This window comes from Hemibagrus wyckioides, linkage group LG13, assembly GCF_019097595.1.
Source record: "Hemibagrus wyckioides isolate EC202008001 linkage group LG13, SWU_Hwy_1.0, whole genome shotgun sequence".
Lineage (NCBI taxonomy): Eukaryota > Metazoa > Chordata > Actinopteri > Siluriformes > Bagridae > Hemibagrus > Hemibagrus wyckioides.
In genome coordinates, this window is record NC_080722.1 from 26,642,146 (window position 1) to 26,661,129 (window position 18,984).

The window sequence follows — 18,984 nt, forward strand, 5'->3', positions numbered from 1 at the left end:
TGTTTTATTAACGTGTCTTATCTTAGTTCATGAGCAATATTATTTTTATTAAGCTCATATCAGTAAAATGGTGTGGGAGCTAGATGAGATGTGAAGCAGAAACAGAGCTGCAGTACCATATGCGCAGCAGAGACGAGGGCCGAGGTCAGGACGCACGAAGAACGAGGGGAGATGGGAGGCCAAGTTCAAATTCCCCTCAGGGTCTGAATACTCAGGCAGAGGGAGGTTCTTCATCAGATCATCATACCTACACACACACACACACACACATCCAATTAACACGCTCCTGCAAACCTACATTCATTGTTAGGGAAAAAAAACACAAAGCAAACAAAAAACACAGTTCAACACATCATCTGTAACGTACCTAGAGGGCATTAGAGCCATGAACTCTTCTCCTGAGGGCCAGTCTTTTAGCCTGTACACAATCGCCTCGCCATCTCTGGACTTGGGCCGTTCTGAAGTAGAAATAAATATACAGAGAAACAAATGAATGCAATAAAGGTTACATCTGGAGAACCTGATTCTAGTTATGATGTTCACCCAGGTGAATAGTTCTCAGGACTACTCACTTGTCAGGTCATCAAAGCCGTCCCAGAACTCTTTGATGCCTGAGTTGGAAACCACGCCGTCCTTGCAGTTCAGCAGATCCCCCTGGTGGTCGGCGAACTCCTGACTGAAAGCTTCAGCCTTCCACAGGCTGGCGTTGAGCTTCTTGTGAACCCCTGAGACGAGCACAGGCTGGAAAAACACCACAGAGGAAATGGGCCTTTAATGACAGCCAGGATCACAGCAACTCTCAGACCATTCCTTTTTTCACACAGTGGAAAATATGAAGCCTGGAGGAAGGGGAAAAACCTTAACTGCTACAATATGTAATACATCAGCAACCAGCATGCTTTATTGTATCTGCAAATGCCTCGGCACTCCTACACGGTATACCTGCAATGTCCTTGCTTTCAGAGACAGGCTCAAACACGCTGACACAAACATCTTTACAGAACGATGTGTAATAAACCTTCATGTGGCTCCTTGATGCACGACCCTGCAGCCTGCTGCTCAAAACACACACGGGCCACCACAAGAGCCGTGTATTTTATTAACACTGTACGCTTTCTTTAGGGCTATAAACTCCTGGAGCTGAGAGCCGGAGCTCTGTAAATGCCATTTTGAGTCGTGGATATGGAGGAGGGAAAGAAGAGCAGAGGAGAGGAAAAGAATACAAGAGTTAGACCTCCCCAGCAGGGGGTGCTAGAGACCTGCAAAGACTGAAGGGGAAAATAGCGTGTACTATGTAAACAACCTTCATCCTCTGCCTTCTTTGTTTCTCAAACATACCTTGCTATTTTCTGATGTCCATGGAAAACGCTTAATTAAGATGAGAAGAGTGGTTTGCAGCGGTGTGACTAACCTGTCCCTGCTTCCAGCACTCTCTGAACAGTTTCCAGTTGTTGCTGCTGCGGTGGTCTTTGAGCCAGAGCAGTCTATGATCATACAGCCAGCAGTGGGGGATGTCTGCATGCTGCTCAGGGACGTCCTCGGCTTGTTTCCTCCTCTCTGCCTTAACCTCCTCCTGGGGTTTAGCCCTTGGGCTCTGCTTAGTGCTGCGGTCTGCCGGTATCTTATTCTCCACCACTGAAGCAATGATGTCATCCAGGATGTTGGGCATAGTGCGACCACTTTTCCCAGTCTGAGCAGGGACACACGGGAAACAGAGGAGGAAGTATTATGATTATTACTATTAGTAGTAGTGGTAGTCAGAGAAGTGTCTCTTTCAGCAGAACCACTTTGCATGAATTTTGTTTTGATATTTCGGCAGAAATGTACAATATAAAGCTGTCCCAGGCATGAAGCAAACACTGAACTCCTCCGGTCTTAACTGCCAGACATAGTTTCCCATGCGTCATATATCTATTGCTGAATGACTAATTCAACAGACAACCTTTACTCAAGGTTCTTATCTGACATGAAAATGCTAGCTATCTGTCTGCGTGGTAAAATCATTAATTTCCTGTTTATGTTGGATGGTGTTAGTGATTGGCTGCAGATGCTGAAATACTTTTCTCTGTATGAATAAATTTAGATTTCTTATCACATTATTGCAAACGAATTTGAGCGTACATAGTGTGTACAGTGTGATCGTATGTGCTGCGAGACCTGTGAGGCGGTGGAGTAGACTGGGGCAAAGGCGATGCCGGCGTCGGTGGAGCCCAAGCGCAGTTTTCCAGCCGTGGTGGTGAGCAGGTCTCGCAGTGTGGAGCCCTGCTCTGTGCTGTTGGCCACCAGAGATGAAGCTTTACAGTGCAAAGTCTCCAGAGCATCGCTGCTCTCTTCCTTCACCTTCCCTACAGCCGACTCCTTGTTCTCTGCCGGATGGGACACCATGCAGGCACATTAACAACTCTAAAGAACTTATTTTGATTTAGTCATCCAAAAAAAAAAAAACGGACAGGAAGAATAGGTAGGTTCCACGCTGTTAATTCACAATGGATCAGGTGTTGAAAAGGAGAACCCTGTGCACTATATGGCTTGTGCTTTACTTTCTAAAACACATGACTACGCTCATGAATGGACTTACTAATTACGTGACACATTAAATCAAGCAATCACAGCGAATATGCGCTGCATTCAGTGCCAGAACTGTGACTGAGAGCCTGTCGCTATTATAACAGATGAAACATGACCAGTTCAGTTCTGAAAAGGCACTCTCAGTAGAAATCTGTGAATGAGCTGCTTTGTATAGTTGAAAACAATGACCAAAGCCCACATATCCAACATTCATCTGAGTGGAGCTCCATTTTAGAATAGCCTGTCAGGGCAGCATGTAAAACCAAATGAAATGCTGGATAAACATCTGGTTATGTGAGCTTTTGGGACTGTGGGACTGGGAGCAGCAGTTATGTATACCGCTAAATACGAGGCTTGTGGAATTCTGGCTGCCTGTCAAAAGTGCATGCGCACATTCATGCTAAGAAATGCTCTAGAATTCAAATATTTCCTAATTATGTCTCTCTCAGTCTGTTTCACCTTTCACTTTTGCTCACCTTTCTTCTCTTCCCGGGATTTCTGCTCAGCCAAGTCGGCCAGAAAGTGCAGCGGTGACTGAGATTCGGGAGGCGTGAGCTTGTTATCAGTGCCGGGTTCACTGGCTGGGCTGCTGCCCCCGTTCGCCTCCACCTTCTGTCCCAGGTTGTGCTGGCCAGCCTCAGGCTTGCACAGGGAAAGCTTGTTGCTGTGATTCAGCACGTTCTGGAGGACCTGCAGGAGGAAAGCACATTAGGGTCAGAGTTTAGAGTATATATATATAAAAAAGCAGATATTATTTCATTTTTTAATACTGATGAGCTGCTGAGGTGGAACAGGACTGTGAGTGCAGGTTCGTTATTGGGATTCAGCACGGATACAGACCTGAGAAACACCGTTAGTGGATGGGAGCTTGTTGAGGATGTTCTGCTTGTTGGCACAGGTGCAGTGCCCTTTGATGCCAAACTTCTCCCTGAGCATGTGCATGGCATTCACCAGGTCCGTCAAGACTACAGTGCAACAAAAAGAGCTTCTTTATGGCACTTTTCACATACCAGAGAGTTAAATACAATGAATATAGGAGGAGGATGTACAAAGCAGAGGTTGATGGGACTTGGATCCTTTTTGCCTAATTCAGCATGTGCCTTCACATCGAGAGCTATGAACTATGCTATCTCGGCACTCTGTCAAGCATGCCTCAAGCCCCACAACAGCCCTTTGTTCCAGACTCGCAGGGTGCCCACTATGTGCAAGGGCTTGTTTTCCTACAGTCTTTTGCTCTGGCAAGAGGCAAAGCATGAGGAGGCGAACTGTAGTCAGGGGATGAGTGTGTTAAACTAGCTCAATAAAACGGAGCTCAGTTCATTTAAGGTTATCTATAAGAATACTGTTTTACTGTCTCCTTTCTCTCTTAGATTTTCCAAAAGAGGAAATGTTTTGGCAGCGTGAGTATGTTATGTGTGGCTCTGCACCTGTTCCTGGAATAATCTGCGTTGGCATCAAGTGCTTGTGATCATGTGGCTGTCCCTTGACACACTTCAGCCAGGCGTACAGCTCTTTGTCTGTGGAACAATAGAAGTAACATTACTTTTAAGGAAATTGTGACAGCTTTTTTTCTCATTTAAAAAAAAAACAAAACACATACAGACACATGCAATAATTAAATAAAAACAGTACAGCACAGATTGTCTCTCCAGCCTGCAGTGGAGTAGAGAACCCATGTTGTTTATAGCTCTAATTAATACAAAATGGAACATGAACATGACTCAGCAGAAAAGATGTCAGGGCTTGAAGAAACCAATCAGAAAGTGCTGTTGATGGAAATGACTCAATGTACTGCAGAGACAAACACGTCTGGGAATGAGGATGGAACAGACGATGAATTGCGTGCAAAGATTTTTGTCAGTCTGACTGTTTGCACACCGTAAGCTCTGCTACCTGCTCAGTTTTTATAATAATAATAATAATAATAATAATATGTAATAACATGAATTCTATGCAATATGTATAATAATAGACGTGTTAGAAACCAGAACTTAATATATGCGTAAAGTTCAGAGCATTAGTTCAGCATGTTAGCAGAGTCTCCTGAAAACGTCCTTATTAAACAGAAGGTAAGAAGATAAACTGCCCAGACTCGGCAGGAAAGTGCACCATCTGCCCTGTCCCGATCATAGCAGGCAGCGATGTAGAGATGTCAGTGTGGTTGGGTGTGTGACCCTCACCAGGCTCAACTGAATATCAAAACAGAAACTGACCTTTGGAGTTCTTCTTCTCCTTCGCCTTGTAGCAGTCCAAGCACACCACAAATCCACATTTCTGGCACACCCAGTGAATGTTGAACAATGTGGCCTCGCATGCGTCGCAGCTCTCACGCACCCCCCTCACCGCCCGTTTCCAGGCTATCTTGGCTGCAAGGCAAAGCAAACAGAGTCTGGATAAAATGGATGTTCATGGAGCAGATTGCTAGCATTTTCTCTCTCTCTCTCTCTCTCTGTTAAAAACAACAGTCTGACAGATGGGATAATTTCATATTCCTCAGTCAGCAGACAGAAGACAAAAGCTACGATATGTGTAATGTTGTAACAAGAATGTTTCTGGAGTTTATCTGGGCCACATATTCTGTCATTTGAAATGATAAATCAAGTTTGTCTAGACATATTTAAATATATAGCTAGTGTCATAACAAAGAAAGGAGAAAATCTGATAGAGTGAAAGTACCATCTTTCTTTATCCATGTGGCTGCAGTTTTCTCACTCATGACCAGCTGGCAGAACTTGTCTCCGATGTAGCTGAGAATGTATTTGGAGGTTTCCAGGTCCAGATCATTCTCTTCGCATGTATCTGGAGCCCAGAGACTCAAGGCCTCCTCATCGTGCTGGTCAGGGGATGAGAAGCCGTCGATCCGGATAACTCCGTTCTTACTATATGAAAGGCTATAGGACGAGTGACAGAAAAAATGAGAGTGGTGAGGGAATGGATGAAATAGACATGCAAGACAATGACAAAAGAGCAACAATAGTTGTTTGTGTGTGAGAGTGAGTAGGAAATGGAAAGACAAGCTGTTTTAAACAGGCCCCAAAACCACATTTTCCTAACCCTGCTTAATCTGCACAAGCTTTAATGACCACACTAATTCAGGTCATGTAAAGAATGGAGTGGACAACTAGATGATTTTGCCCAAATCTGGAGTGGGCAGGTTGGGCTAACCCTATCATTAAACACGAGAAACTCCTTTTTGGCAGCGTTCCTGTCCTCTCAGACCTCTAATAGAAGATTACAGATGGCCAGTAAACAGCACAGGAATGACAAAAATGAATATATTTAGAATACAGGGGATGATACCTCAGCTGGAGAGAGGGTGTATACAAGAGCACTACATTTGACTTTCACCATCTGGTGTAGAATAGGATCGTTGATTTGATTCCCTTGCTACGGCAGCTCATAATATCAGTATGTAGCCCAAATGAACTGGTATGTTCTGCTGCTGTGGCCAAAATATTTACCTTTGTAAAGGTACCACTGAACTTTAAGGTAAAAGTCAGCGGTACTCGCTGGTGTCACTGACTCTCTTACCGGCGAAAATAGTAAAAGCGGCAGAAGACAGGAGAGTGGGTGGGCTCTTCTCCTTTCTTGGTGCGGATGGAGCGGCACTCGCGGCACTTCTGCAGGTTGGGGCCGATCTCTGAGCATGAATCGTCCTGCAGGAAGGACTCGCCCGTCTGCTTCAGCTTCTTCACTTTCCTCCAGTCTTTCAGCACTGAGCGAGGAATACCGTCTGAACACGTACGAACACAGACAAAGCACAAATATATTTAGAGACTTCTCAACGTTGACCGATAGCTGATCCTGTATGTTGCAGGTACAAATAATGTAGATACTGTGCTAGTCAAAACAGTAGATAAAAAATTTCCAGCTATGTCTCAAGAAAAAAATACATTTGATTTTATTAAATTCCACAAAACAAATACAAACACTTAATCATGTAGAACACTATAATCATGTTCTTGTCCTGTTTTGTTATAGGCTATATATGTGTGATATTAAGCATAAATTACAAAAATAAAAATGAAAAAATAAAAATGAAAATTTGTAGGAAGGTGTTAGTGGAAGAGGGTTACTTCACCATCTCTCTCACCTAAGTTTTCACCATTTAGTCACACCCAGGTGACTCCATTGGCTCAGTATAATGACTCCAGTTATGAAACATGACAATTCAGAGTGAGCGTGTGTATTAGATCATATATTGAGTTACAAAGGGGCTCCTCTCTGCATGTAACAATAATACGAGGGGCCTGCTAAAAGCTCTCTGGTTAGAAGCACACTTAACATGCCTTGGCAAGATTTATTTCACATAAAAGTTGAACATTCCTTTAGCAGCTTTGAAACCTCCACAGCTGCAGTCCAGATGTGAGCCCACCCCCACCCCCACAATGCTCATCTATTTCTGACATACAATATCTTTCTCTTTAGAAATCAATAATGCAATTAAGATCGTATGGAGAGTGGCAAATAGATTTAAACATTTTAAAAGCTTTTTTTTCCTAGAATAAAAAAGCTTTATGCAACTGAACAAGATAGCAATTAATAACAAAAAAATACACAAGAAGCTCAAACTTTGATAAATAGACAAGAAATGCATCGTTCTATCTAGTATCCTAGCTATATAGTAGTACACATTTCTAGTCTAAAATAATGTTACACACTTGTTTTTGATTTGAACCTGGAATATTTCATGAATCTTTTTTTTTGGACTAATCATTGGACCCTAACTGAAATGTAGGGCTATGTTTGTTATTTTGAGTTAAACAATCCAAGATCTGTGGTATTCTAAAAATGTATATACTACTAAAATTCTGTACTCAAAGGATAAAATCTTACTGCTGCTGGCCAGTTTGAGCTTGGTTTTCTCCTTGGCGCTTCTGAAAATGCCATTGGGCTTGACATCCTCCTCGTCCTTATCATTTTCCCCTTTCTTCTTTTGCATGTCATTCTGTTTCTTCTTGTAGGTGGGCTTAGGCTGCCTCTTTGCTCTCTGCTCATGCTTGCTGTCACTGCCATCAGAGTCATCACCGCTGTCCGAACCAGACTCATGTGGCCGCTTGGAGGGACCTCTTCGTGGTTTCCTGTCCTCCTGGCTCATTTTATCCTCTAAGCATTTGCCATCTTTGCCTATCTCTGTGTCGCTGGAGGTGGATGCTACTAGGTTCACCGTGCACGGCTTAATGATCTCGGAGACGGCACTGGATATCTTCTCCACCTTGTTAGTGTTGCGGTCTTCCTCCGAATGCCGAGTGAGCCAAGCTTTCTTCAGCTTGTGGTAGTTGGGCTGGTTTATCTGTGATTGTTGGCCATTGGGAAGGGGGCTGACTTTGCTGGCTGGGTTGCCTGGCGAGGCACGGTCCTGGGTGATGATGGTGGGCGATTCCTGAGAGGATCGACTGCTGCCTTCGCTCTCTGAGGCACTGCTTGAACCACGGGACTGGGCAGCAGCCAGGGCGGCCTTGTGCTTTTTCAGGTGGATGAAGTTCCCAGAGTAGGGCTGTGGAGCTGGAGCCAAACCGGGCTGCGGCTGCTGGCCACTGGGGGAGGCTGTCCTGGCATTACACTCCTGCAGCTCAGGGCCGGTGGGAGTCCTGCATTTGGGTACAGGACCCTCCAGTCTGTTAATGTTACTGCTGCTCTGAGCGGCCGAGGTGGGATATGGCATTTCAGCTGTACCTCGACTCAGCACATTGTATGTGGAAGCGGCAGAGGCAGAAGTGGTTACATCAGTACTGCTATTGCACACAGAGTTAACAACAGCTACTGCAGAGCCGGGAAAGCTGCCCTGGGAGACTCGGACAAAGTTCTTTTTGTACTGCAAAAAAATATCCTCCCTATTTGTGTTTTGCTGTATAACTCTGCCAGGTTCTCTGGTCTCAGCCAGTTTGGTGCAGTCCAGTTGGTTTTTGCCTGTATGTGGCCTACTGACAGACGTCTCCTTGGCGCCAGACTTGGAGCCCGGTGAGCTGTCATATTTAATGCAGGTTCTAGAGCGAACAATAACAGAGGCTGTGGCTGCCTGTGGCTTCCCTTGACTTTTGTCTGAGTGCCACTGAGCTGCTTTATCATGGCTCTGTGAGTCAGAGTTGGGCCTCCATGGTTCACTGGAGCCCAGCTCTATGCTGCTCTTCACCTCCCTGAGCTCTGGCAGCAGAGTGGGGGGCTTCTGTTGCTCTGATACCTTCCCAGCCACACTGACCGGCTGAATGGGGGTGAGTGTGGGCGGCGAGAGGCGACCGCAGCCAGCCTCCTTGCGGTCCAGTGTATGCTGGGTGGGCGGGTGAAAGACGGGTGCCCTGTGCAGGGCAGGCATGCTCCTGAGTTGGTTTGAGGGTGAGACAGCCGGACTGCGGCGTTCACTGGCTGCCACCGGAGTACTGAGTGGGTTCAGGGCCACCTGCTGACTGAGCTGCTCATTGATCTTCCCCACCAGTCCCTCACCCTCTGGCTGGTGCTTGATGAGTGGGGGAGGCTTGGACAGGGACTTTGCGCTGCCTCCGCTACTAGTGTAGGAGCCCAGAGGCAGGGGACTCGAAACAGTAAGGGAGTTGAGCTCTTTGGAGGGGTAGAGACGGGGTGGTTCATTCACCACACTGTTGGACAGGGTGGTGAAATAGTTGCTCTGCGGAAGTGATTGAGCTGCAGAGTGCTTGTATTTGTAAAGATCAGAGGGCGAATGGTCATTCTCCTTGGGCGGCCCACTGATAGGAAGGGAGGGAATACGGGCATAAGGCTCACGCTCTGGCTCTCCTGACCGGATCTTGGCAGTAAAGGGGGCCACCTCGATACTCTCCTGTAGAATCCGGCGGTTCTCCTCCTTGTACTTAATGGCCCGGTCTGGCGTGTCCAGTGGCAGGCGGGGAGGCTGTGTCTGCTGCTTCATGTGTGATGAATCCATATAAAGGCGCTGCAGCTCCTTACTGTTGGGTGTCCGGCTTCGGTCTGGCTCCTGCTTCAGGTGGGCTGTTACCAGGCCACGCACAGGATCCACAAAAACCTTACTTTCCAGCTCCCTGACAAAGGGAAAAATAATAGAGAATTTTAATATTTTTATCAAACGTAAGTTCAACAGTACAACAACGTACAATCCAGTGTGTATTCCTGTCTTTTCCAAAACCTATGGTAAAATCTGATTTCAAACACTATTCACATTTAATGAAACTACTGGTTCTGTAACAGAAGATCCTTGCCATGACTGATATAATACAGTTCACCTTTACTTCCCTAAATTGTAAAATTGACTTTTTCGTTAATCCATTAAATCTAAATCGAGATCATTATCAATATACTTGACAAGCAGGCCACACAGAGACAGTTCAGAGCAAAAAATGCTTCAAACAATAAAACCTGTTCACTTAGTCATGCCCTGAAAACAGAGCAGGAACTGAACTGACCTCTGTGTTAGTGTCTGTATATTACACCTTACCAAGTAAGATTTCTTTAGAAAACCAAAAACAGCTACTCATGGTACATCAAAACAATTCAGTTAGGGGCATGGTTGCTAAATGAGAACAAATTAGTTTCATTTCAAGTCACAAGTTATGAGCTTTGTGTGTGTACTCACCCTTTATGGTGATCTGCAGGTGTTTTGGAGAGTGGTGGACTGGAGTGTGAGGTGATTTTAAGGGGTCTGTGGGGGTCAGCACTGGATGGTCTACCTGGGACATGGCTCAGAATCCCTAGGCTGTCTGCTGAGGTCACAGGGGTGGGCTGATGAAGCCAGGGGCTGGAGGTGTTCTGTAACAAACACATGCACACACACAGACACAGACACAGACAAACACACACATGAAGACCAATACATCCATCTAGATAGCATCAGGGTGTGGCTGTAAGCACAACTGACTTTTACATTATTACTGATTATGTCTCCTATTCCTGCTTCTTTGTCTTGCTGTTTGAGTCATAAAACAAAACTAAAACTTTCTAAATGAAAAGTGACTACATTAACGTTACTTATAACAACCTCTAGTAATCTCAGTATCTCCTTTTAAACAGCACAATATGAACACTGATTTTTAAAATAAATGGTAATAATGCTAGTCCTGTGATATTCTTACCCTTGGCAGGTTCCCATCTGAGTTCACAGCATTCTCTGGATGCACCCACTTTGACCCAGGCAGGCCAAGTCCAGGTGGATAGTGCTGTGTGCCATTATGGTACTGCCAGATGATGGGGTATAGGCCCAGCTGGTTGTAGCCAGCACCACCATGTGTCTGGGGAAGCAGCGGTGGGGGCGGTTGCTGTTGCAAAAACTGCTGTTGCTGGTGTGGGTGGTGGTGTGCTAGAGCCAGATGACTGAGTCCACCTGAGTCGAGGCGAGGGTGGCCACCTAGCAGGGAGGTCGGAGGCATGGCAGGCAACACGGTGGGAAGCAAAGGGTGGTGCACCGAGGGGTGTGGGCTAAGGGAAGATGCAGGCAATAGGTGAGAGTGGTGGTGTGAGCTAGGTGTCAGGCAAGTAGCGTGGGAGGAGCCGTGGAGTGGATGAAGGTGGGGAGGAAGGTAAGTAACGTGGTTGGTCTCGGCCTCGGGCCGCACCAGTGCCGGGTCACGATACACTGTAAAGTGCTCATTTTTGTCGACAATGAGAGGGCTCTTGGTAGAATCAGAGGGAGTGGTGCGAGCAGGAACGGGCTTGAAGCTGGAGCGCAGGCTTTCTGCGTCTGCCTTGGCAGCCGACCGGGCAACAGAGGATGGAAGGTTGTCAATATGTCGTCCTTTGTGTCTGGTCACCTCAGGGGAAGTGTTTGGTTTAGGCTTCATGGCCTCCAGGACACTGTGGGTTTTCGACTTCATAGCGTCAGGTGAGGGATTGCACTTGGGCTTAAATGTGTCAGGTGAAGGATTGGACTTGGACTTGGCCACATCTGGTGATGAGCTAAGTTTCTGTGGCTTTCGCACATCTTCAGCGAGTGTGGCGTTCTTGATGCAAGGCATGATTGAAGGGTACTGCTGCTGTACTTTCTCCCTTTCCCTTTCTGCCACAGCAGCTGACTCGCTTACTGAAGCTACAGGTCGGATAACCTCAGAGTGGCCAAATTCAATCTTGTTACCCAAGCTTTGACCTAACTGCTGCTGCAGCTCACCCTCTGGCTTCCTGCATTCAGAGGCTGCGGGGTTAAGCACCAAATGTCTGGCTTCAGGGACATAAGCTTCATGTTTCTGAGAGGCCAAAAGGGCAGACACAGCCTCCGAGTTCTCTCTGGTTGTGGGGTGGGAGCTGGAGTCCTCTGTAATGTCAATCACACACTTTGGTGTGTGTGTTCTTGGTGCCCCTGTACTATAGTGGTCCTTGGGCAGAGTTTTCACAGTGCTTTTTATTTCCACAATGCACCCCTGAACCTCAGCAGGACCCGAGTTCTGAGGCTGCGGACAGGGGCTGGGAGGGGGCTGTGGGGAAGGCTGCACCGGGGACCTCCTCTCCCCTGTATGTTCACTCTTGGCAGTGGGCACCGCTTCCATTGCTGTTGGCTTGACAATCTTATCCACTGTAGATACCTCCTCCCAGGGAGACATCCTGCTATTGGCATCAGGCTCCTCTAGAGCCTTGCAGCTCTGGGACTTCTCTTCTTCCTCACTGGCTTTTGAAATGCCCTTACTTTTCAGTTCATTTTCAGAGCTTGGCTCTGAGGATGAGTCCAGGAGCCTCTTATTGGAGTTCTCAGAGTCGCTGCTCTCTGAAAGATCTGATGCCTCCATCTTTATCCGTTTAAGGCCGGCCTTCTTCTCCTCATCTTCAGCTTTCCTCCGCTTGCTCACCATCTGTTTTGATTTGTTCCTTGTAACATCTGCAGCACAAGAAAACACAAAAGAGAGGTCAGCTAGGCCCATAAACTAACATTCCTAGAACAATGCACAGAAAGTGCTTTTGAGTAATTCCAAACAAGGGATGATTTCACTTTCTATTGAGGTTAAACATATATTGATTCTGTATTAGACATGACAGAGCAGCTCCTGGTACATTTATGAACACTTCAGAAGTCCATTTGACTGCAGTGGGTGTATTTACTTCATCTTCTACAGATAATGAGGATATACATTGAGTGCTGTGGCCAACAACTAAGTATTTACTTAATTTACTTTACTTTACTAGGCACAACTCCAGCTTGAACAGGAGCAAATGGAGTAAATGATTCCCATGGAATTCAGGCTCTGTTCTTTTGTTTGGTAAAAAATCCAATCCAATAAAAGCAGATTTCAGGTCTATGGAGTACAGCAGACAGTGCAATAATTTTTTTTGTCTCAGTGCTTACATATGAACCTTGACCATGCCATGCAATGCTATGATAATAATATTATTATTCTAAACAGAATAATTAAGTGGAAAAGAAGGGTCAGTGAAGTGTCTGTTCTTGCTACAGCTGAAAAAGGGACACTACAGTTACTGGTTACCTCCTCTTCCGCCTCCAGAGTCCATCTTTTCCTCTTTGATCTTCTCATCATCCGGGATGCTGCTGTCCGATCCCTTCCTACGTGTTGATCGGGACACTCGCTGTTGCCCTGGTGATGACTGCAGCTGCTGCTGGTGCTGCTGGGATACCTGCTGCTGAGCATGCTGGGACTGTTGCTGCTGGGCCTGTGAACCCTGCTTGGTGGCAGAGCCTGATGAGTTCATCACCGGTCTGGGACTGTTGGCCTGGGCACGTGTGTAATGACCCTGTGAGCGATCCGGACACACGCATACACACAAAGACACCAGTGATGGCAGAGGTCAACCATAAGGAGGACTGGACTGGGATTCAATTTGGCATGTGTTTCTATTTCCAGCACTGGGTGTAAAATCCACCACAACCACTAGCACCACTAATATATAATACCAAAACTTCACAAGAAATATAAGGAAAGAAAGGGAACTCCATTTCAACACATTCTTGTCTGTCAACAACTGCACTACAGACAGTCTATCAAAAATGGAGTCACAGCACTAGCCTTAAAAGGAGAGTTCCTATGGCTTTTCTCTGCTCCATAGTTTAATAGACTCTACCACAAATGCACTCATTCATGCTAGAAAAACTGGCACGCAGTTATTACTGAACTATAAATAAAAACAGTACAGGTGGGATATGTAGAGGCTAGCCAGAACAGTACTATGTCTACAGAATTACAGAGGGATATGCAGATTCTAGATAAACAGCTCTAAAGCTATGGAGAGGGGGGGCGCGGCCCGGTACCTGAGTGCTTCCTGTGTTGCCGCTTGGTCTCCCTCCTGTGGTCTGCTTGCATATCCCCAATTTATGTTTTTCACAAAGAAACAAAAAAGAGAAGAGAACAAAACAGAAAATAAAATAAAACAAAGTGGAACAGAGACGTCTTGTTAATAATAAAGGGACCAGTGATACTACAAGGCTCTAGAATTGTATTCTTGAAATGAATATAATAAAAGAAACAAGACTTCTAAGCACATAGGAACTTTACTTTAAAAGCTAGCTACAAACAGAGCACATGGCCAGCAAAAGGCACACGGTGCACAGAGCAAAGCATACACACAAACAGAAAGACTGACCATGTGAATTTACTGTTTCAACATGCTGAAAGGTAGGAATGCTAAATAACTACAAACAAACAGCACAACACAAACAGGCAGTGTGTGTGTGTGTGTGCTTTCAAGCAGCAATTGCATTACTCACGTGGGCAGTGTTGCTATTCTGGCTAGAGCGTGATCTCCTTCTGGATGTGATGCCTATATTTTCTCCTTTCAGCAAAGAATGGACCACATTGTCCAGAAAGGTCATCTGTACCATAGAGGGATCAACGTTCTGAGGCTCTAGTACCTGCAGACAGTAGAGAGGGAGACAGTAAAGAAACTGACAGTACATGATCTGGCTGCACTCAGGTTACTAGTGTAGATGAATTTGAAAATAAGTGGGTTTAATAATGAGGGCGGTTTTAACGGGCTGTACCTGGTCATTCATCACAACCATAGTGCGGCTGAAGAGGTCGTGATGAGTAATGATGCCTGTGAACCACTGGGTGGCTGAGTCTTGCCTGTAAACTCGTACACGGTATCCATTTAAAGAATAGGGACCTGGAAAAATCAGACGCAAATTCTGTTGTTCGAAGATGCAAAAGGAGAACAGATCAGAACCAGAGACTTGTTTCACTCCAAATCAGCGTAGCTTCTCTTTTTCTGACAACAAAAAATTATTTAAAATTGAGTAAACACAGAGATTTTAACATTTCATAAGAAAATACTATTAAAATGCTATTAGTATTAATGAGGTGCGTTTCTCTGAAGGCTTCACAGCAGTGTTCAAGGACACACAGACAAGTCAAATCCGCTGTTTCACAGGACATACGAGATACACCTTCATGAACTGTACAGCTATTATTAACTGGTTAACCGAGTAAAATTGTGAAAGAATCAAACTGCCTGGCCTTGAGCCTCTGTCTACACATGAGAGTGCCACGATATTTCAACATCAGCTTATAAATGTCACCATCAACACGAGAGCAAAAACAGAGACAAACATTATACCCATGAAGGTAAATTATTGTGACGACAGTTTCATATAACATAGTGTGATATAATCATTTCTATATCCGACATTATGCTGAAAGAACAGTGACAGTGGTGGCTCTGCCTCATTAACGTCCACCTTCTAGTGTAACCTGGTGAAAAATTCAATGCAAAAAAATCGATGTTGTAAGGTTAGCTAATTTGGCTGAACGAGACTAGCGTAAAACATCCTGAATAATGCTCGTCTCATTAATCTAGCCTAATAGCTCAGCCATCGGTGTAGGATATTTTGTTTACCTAAAGCCGCTCTCAGTGTGAGCAGGACTAAATGGAACACAGCTATCATACACTGCTTCAGCTACATCCATGTACCACCACTCTTTCTGAGAGAGCCAGGCTGTGGTGTGAAAGCCTGCCAGCCGCGAAGTGCACTGGCCTGTCATCTCTCTCCTCCAGGGCTGCAGCTCATTAGAAGAGTCCAGACTATTTCCTTTCATTACTGCTCAATAGTGCTGCTGTAACCTGGTCCAAACCAGCGAGCACAGCAGCTCTCCAAGCAGATACATGTACACACAGCACATGTGCTTTCACACACAAACACAAGTCTAAGTCAAAGTACAGGACCAAACCACACTTTGCACTTTCTGTTCTCTCTCCCTCCCTCCACCCCAATCCTCCACCAAATCCTTTGGCTTGGAGATTCTTTCCATTCTGCCGTCCTTTGCCAGCTGCCAAGTTTAACAATTATATCTAATTGTTGGCCTGGAATGCTGCTGCTGTGGACCTTGTAAACAAGACCTCATGCCAAAAGCCACCAGAACAGTCTTCTGGCTCCACACACACACACACACACACACACACACACACACAGAGACACTGTTGTACTGTTATAATATCTTACCTTGCATAAAAATTTCCTGCACCTTTTGGTCTTTTACCCAGCTTTTCACTTCTTCATGAAGCTGTGGATTGTCCCTGAGAACAGGACTCAAGCTGTCCACTTCATCCTGCAACAACACAAGGAACAATCAGACATGTTAGTAATAAGAAAATGATCATTTCATGATGTGTCACGATGGAAGCTTCTTTAATTTCTGCCTTTTTGTTATTAAGTTTCGCTCAAACCTGGCACTTGTATGGAACTTGGATCTACCTGGATCTTGCGTACATCTACACCAAGCCAAATTCTGCACTCTACCTGCTCCTGGAGATGACGATGTTCCAGCCCCTGCTAACTGAATGCTAGCTATAGAGGACCTGATGCGCATTACCTGCAAATGAACCTGTTTATCTGCGGCTATTTGTGCTTTTTCCTTCGACCACTCCTCACTAACGACCCACGGCACTCGGCCGGTCCACTCTCCACAGGGCTGTCACTAAGGTGTTAGTATGAGAGGTGTCTGTGGTGTTCCAGTTGGTGATCGGTCTTTGAGGTTCAGGATCAGGTATAAATTGTGGATGATGGTAGACTTCTCTTCTAGGTCATGACAGTGACTTTCACAAGAGAACGTAACTCTGTACTCAGCTTATTTCCTGAGGATGTCCTCCATTTCTGCTGACTTTCTTCAAAATGAAAATGCTTTGTCTCATCCACGGCTTCGGCTGCGTGACCTCGTGTGCTCCGAGTCACCTTCTCCCTCACACAGTACATCTATGTGCTCTCAAAGCAAATCTCCTTACGGAATGTTTCTAGAGCATTGAAAATATATGAGAAGAACCAGATCATGCTAGGAGGATCTTTCTAAATGGAAATAATAGTAGGCTTGTCATATTTACACTCTGCTCCATATAAAGTTCAGGTTTTTGTCTTTTAGAGTACAAATTCCCAGAAAATTCTGTACTCAGTATTTATCATACTTCATAGTCTTCTGCTGCTGACATGGCTGAATGTTTCTGCTTGAGATAAGAGCTTCTGCTAAATGATGATGTAGTAAACTCAGCTTGAGATGACGAGAATAGCTTTAGAAATGCATTTGTAAACATTTTTAAAGAGTTGGATTATTCTACCCTATCAGTCTTGCTGAGACAGCATTGTTTTCCTGCAGCAGTGTGGCTCTGACAGTAGTTTTGCTAGAATGTAGCATTTATGATAATTAATAATTAATTATTAATAAACTAATTAATAATTAGTTACTAATCCCTTAATTAGTAATCATTAGTTAATTCACTTGTACAGTGCACACAGCACAGATCCTAAAACTATTCACTATTAACATGCTGTTTTATTTTTTTTTGCAATAAGAAACATCCTTGTTGCCATGGTGATGTTTGGAGCTATGTTTATTTAACATTTTTAAAGAAGGAGTCTCCAGTGTCAGCACAGTGTTATATATAAAAGCACAGTGTTCTGTTTATTCATAGATATAATTCGACGTGGGAAATGAGGAATGAAAGACATGAGGCTGTGCTGATATAGGAAAATAATCGACTTGTGGTAATGAATATGGAGGAGATGTGTTGCCTCGCTCCGGGCCAGGGCCTATCGTGTCCTCCTGACCTGTAACAGCACCCTGTGATGTGGGTTATACTCTTCTGAGTGTGTTGATATTCTCAGTAACTGCTATGCTATAAATGAATCTTGAGAGCACTCGTCTGACAGGGAGATCTGATCCCTTGGCTCTCAAGCGATGCTTCCGCAATCTCTCAGAAAATATAAGCCTCCAATTAAAAAGGAAATATTACACGTTGCCTCAGTAGTCTTTCACAGAGTGATCTCAAACCAGGAATCATGTGAAGCACCATGGGTTCATTGTTCAAACACAAACACACAGCCCTGACATTCGCCAAGCTAACAGCTCCTCAGTGGAGATCCAGAGTGTGACATTTCTGCAGTAGTAGCAGCCCTGCAGTCAGCCCAGTGTGTGTGTGTGTGTGTGTGTGTGTATGTGCAGCCATCAAGGGTCATACAGTGAGAGGGAAATCCGCCCACCACTTCCATTAATTGTTGTTGGTGATGAGAAGTGGGAGGAGGCCACAGGCACAGGAGCAGAGCCAGACTATTTACACGCGTACACAGCGTGGCTGATAAAGAGATGAACACACACACACACACACACAGAAACTCTCAGTTGTGGTACAAAGCAAACACAGCCCGCTGCTGGGTGGAGCTGCTTCCCTGCAAACACTAGCAGCACAAACTGACAGAGCGCTGTCTCTCGCAGGTCAGCAAATCTGGGCCGTGATTCACGCTAGAAAGTGCACACTTCTGCTTCACAGAGAGAGCAGAAAGAGGGAGTCATAAATAAGAGAGTATGGCTGACTGTGATGGCAAGGAGAGCTGGTCAGGTCACGGTTGCGTCATCTAGACAGCCCGTGGTTACTCGTAACCAGATGGAGGTTGATGTAACACTTCAGCAGCGTCGTGACTTCCTCACACGTGTCACTTCCTCTTCCTCTGAGAAAACGCAAAGACCTCAATGTTTTCAGGATGGAGATGCGGGATTTGTTTATCGAGCTGCAGGCTGTGTCTATCTCTCTCCCTCAACACACACATACACACAGAGAAAAAAGATTCCTTTCATCTCCCTCCGTAAGATCACACTTACAATCTTGCGCTCGGTGCTTCTGTTTATCTCTCACCATCTCTTTCTCTGTCTCAGCCCAGAACAAAGACGTCTTGTTTGGGTAAGTGATAACGTGAATGCCAGCCGACTAGAATCCCTGTGCAGATGAAAGAGTATATTCTCTCAGCAGATAGAGTCATTTCACAAGAGCTGAGAGACCCTCCATAAACGCCTAGTGTACCTCTTTTAATGGATGTAGCTCTGCAATCCGTCTCCAACTTCCTCACCCCTAGTTCTAACGTATATTGCGCACACTCATGCAGGCCGTGCTGTGAAGGGCACAGCAGACATCCTGTGTGTGTGTGTGTGTGTGTGTGTGTGTGTATACGCTGTACACTCTCCTGCAGCAGCGAGCTGCCATCCATCACTTTAACAGCAGTGTGTTGCAGGATTT

General features: G+C 45.3%; 1 protein-coding gene across 4 annotated transcripts in view; it reads right to left on the minus strand.

The window, feature by feature from the left end:
- jmjd1cb (jumonji domain containing 1Cb) overlaps positions 1 to 18,984 on the minus strand; it is a 115,871-nt gene that overhangs the window by 7,243 nt on the left and 89,644 nt on the right. For 2 of the 4 annotated variants that reach the window (XM_058406536.1, XM_058406539.1), the window contains 19 exons: positions 15,929 to 16,034; positions 14,471 to 14,595; positions 14,198 to 14,341; positions 13,742 to 13,786; positions 12,963 to 13,227; positions 10,629 to 12,358; positions 10,133 to 10,305; positions 7,405 to 9,581; positions 6,100 to 6,301; positions 5,245 to 5,459; positions 4,782 to 4,934; positions 3,996 to 4,085; positions 3,409 to 3,533; positions 3,045 to 3,258; positions 2,158 to 2,366; positions 1,412 to 1,690; positions 573 to 741; positions 368 to 458; positions 117 to 247 (listed from right to left, as the gene is read on the minus strand). In XM_058406536.1, the coding sequence (XP_058262519.1) occupies positions 117 to 247; positions 368 to 458; positions 573 to 741; positions 1,412 to 1,690; positions 2,158 to 2,366; positions 3,045 to 3,258; positions 3,409 to 3,533; positions 3,996 to 4,085; positions 4,782 to 4,934; positions 5,245 to 5,459; positions 6,100 to 6,301; positions 7,405 to 9,581; positions 10,133 to 10,305; positions 10,629 to 12,358; positions 12,963 to 13,227; positions 13,742 to 13,786; positions 14,198 to 14,341; positions 14,471 to 14,595; positions 15,929 to 16,034 (6,643 nt within the window). The remainder of the gene's footprint in view (positions 1 to 116; positions 248 to 367; positions 459 to 572; positions 742 to 1,411; positions 1,691 to 2,157; positions 2,367 to 3,044; positions 3,259 to 3,408; positions 3,534 to 3,995; positions 4,086 to 4,781; positions 4,935 to 5,244; positions 5,460 to 6,099; positions 6,302 to 7,404; positions 9,582 to 10,132; positions 10,306 to 10,628; positions 12,359 to 12,962; positions 13,228 to 13,741; positions 13,787 to 14,197; positions 14,342 to 14,470; positions 14,596 to 15,928; positions 16,035 to 18,984) is intronic. The other 2 variants (XM_058406537.1, XM_058406538.1) reach the window with 2 other exon arrangements.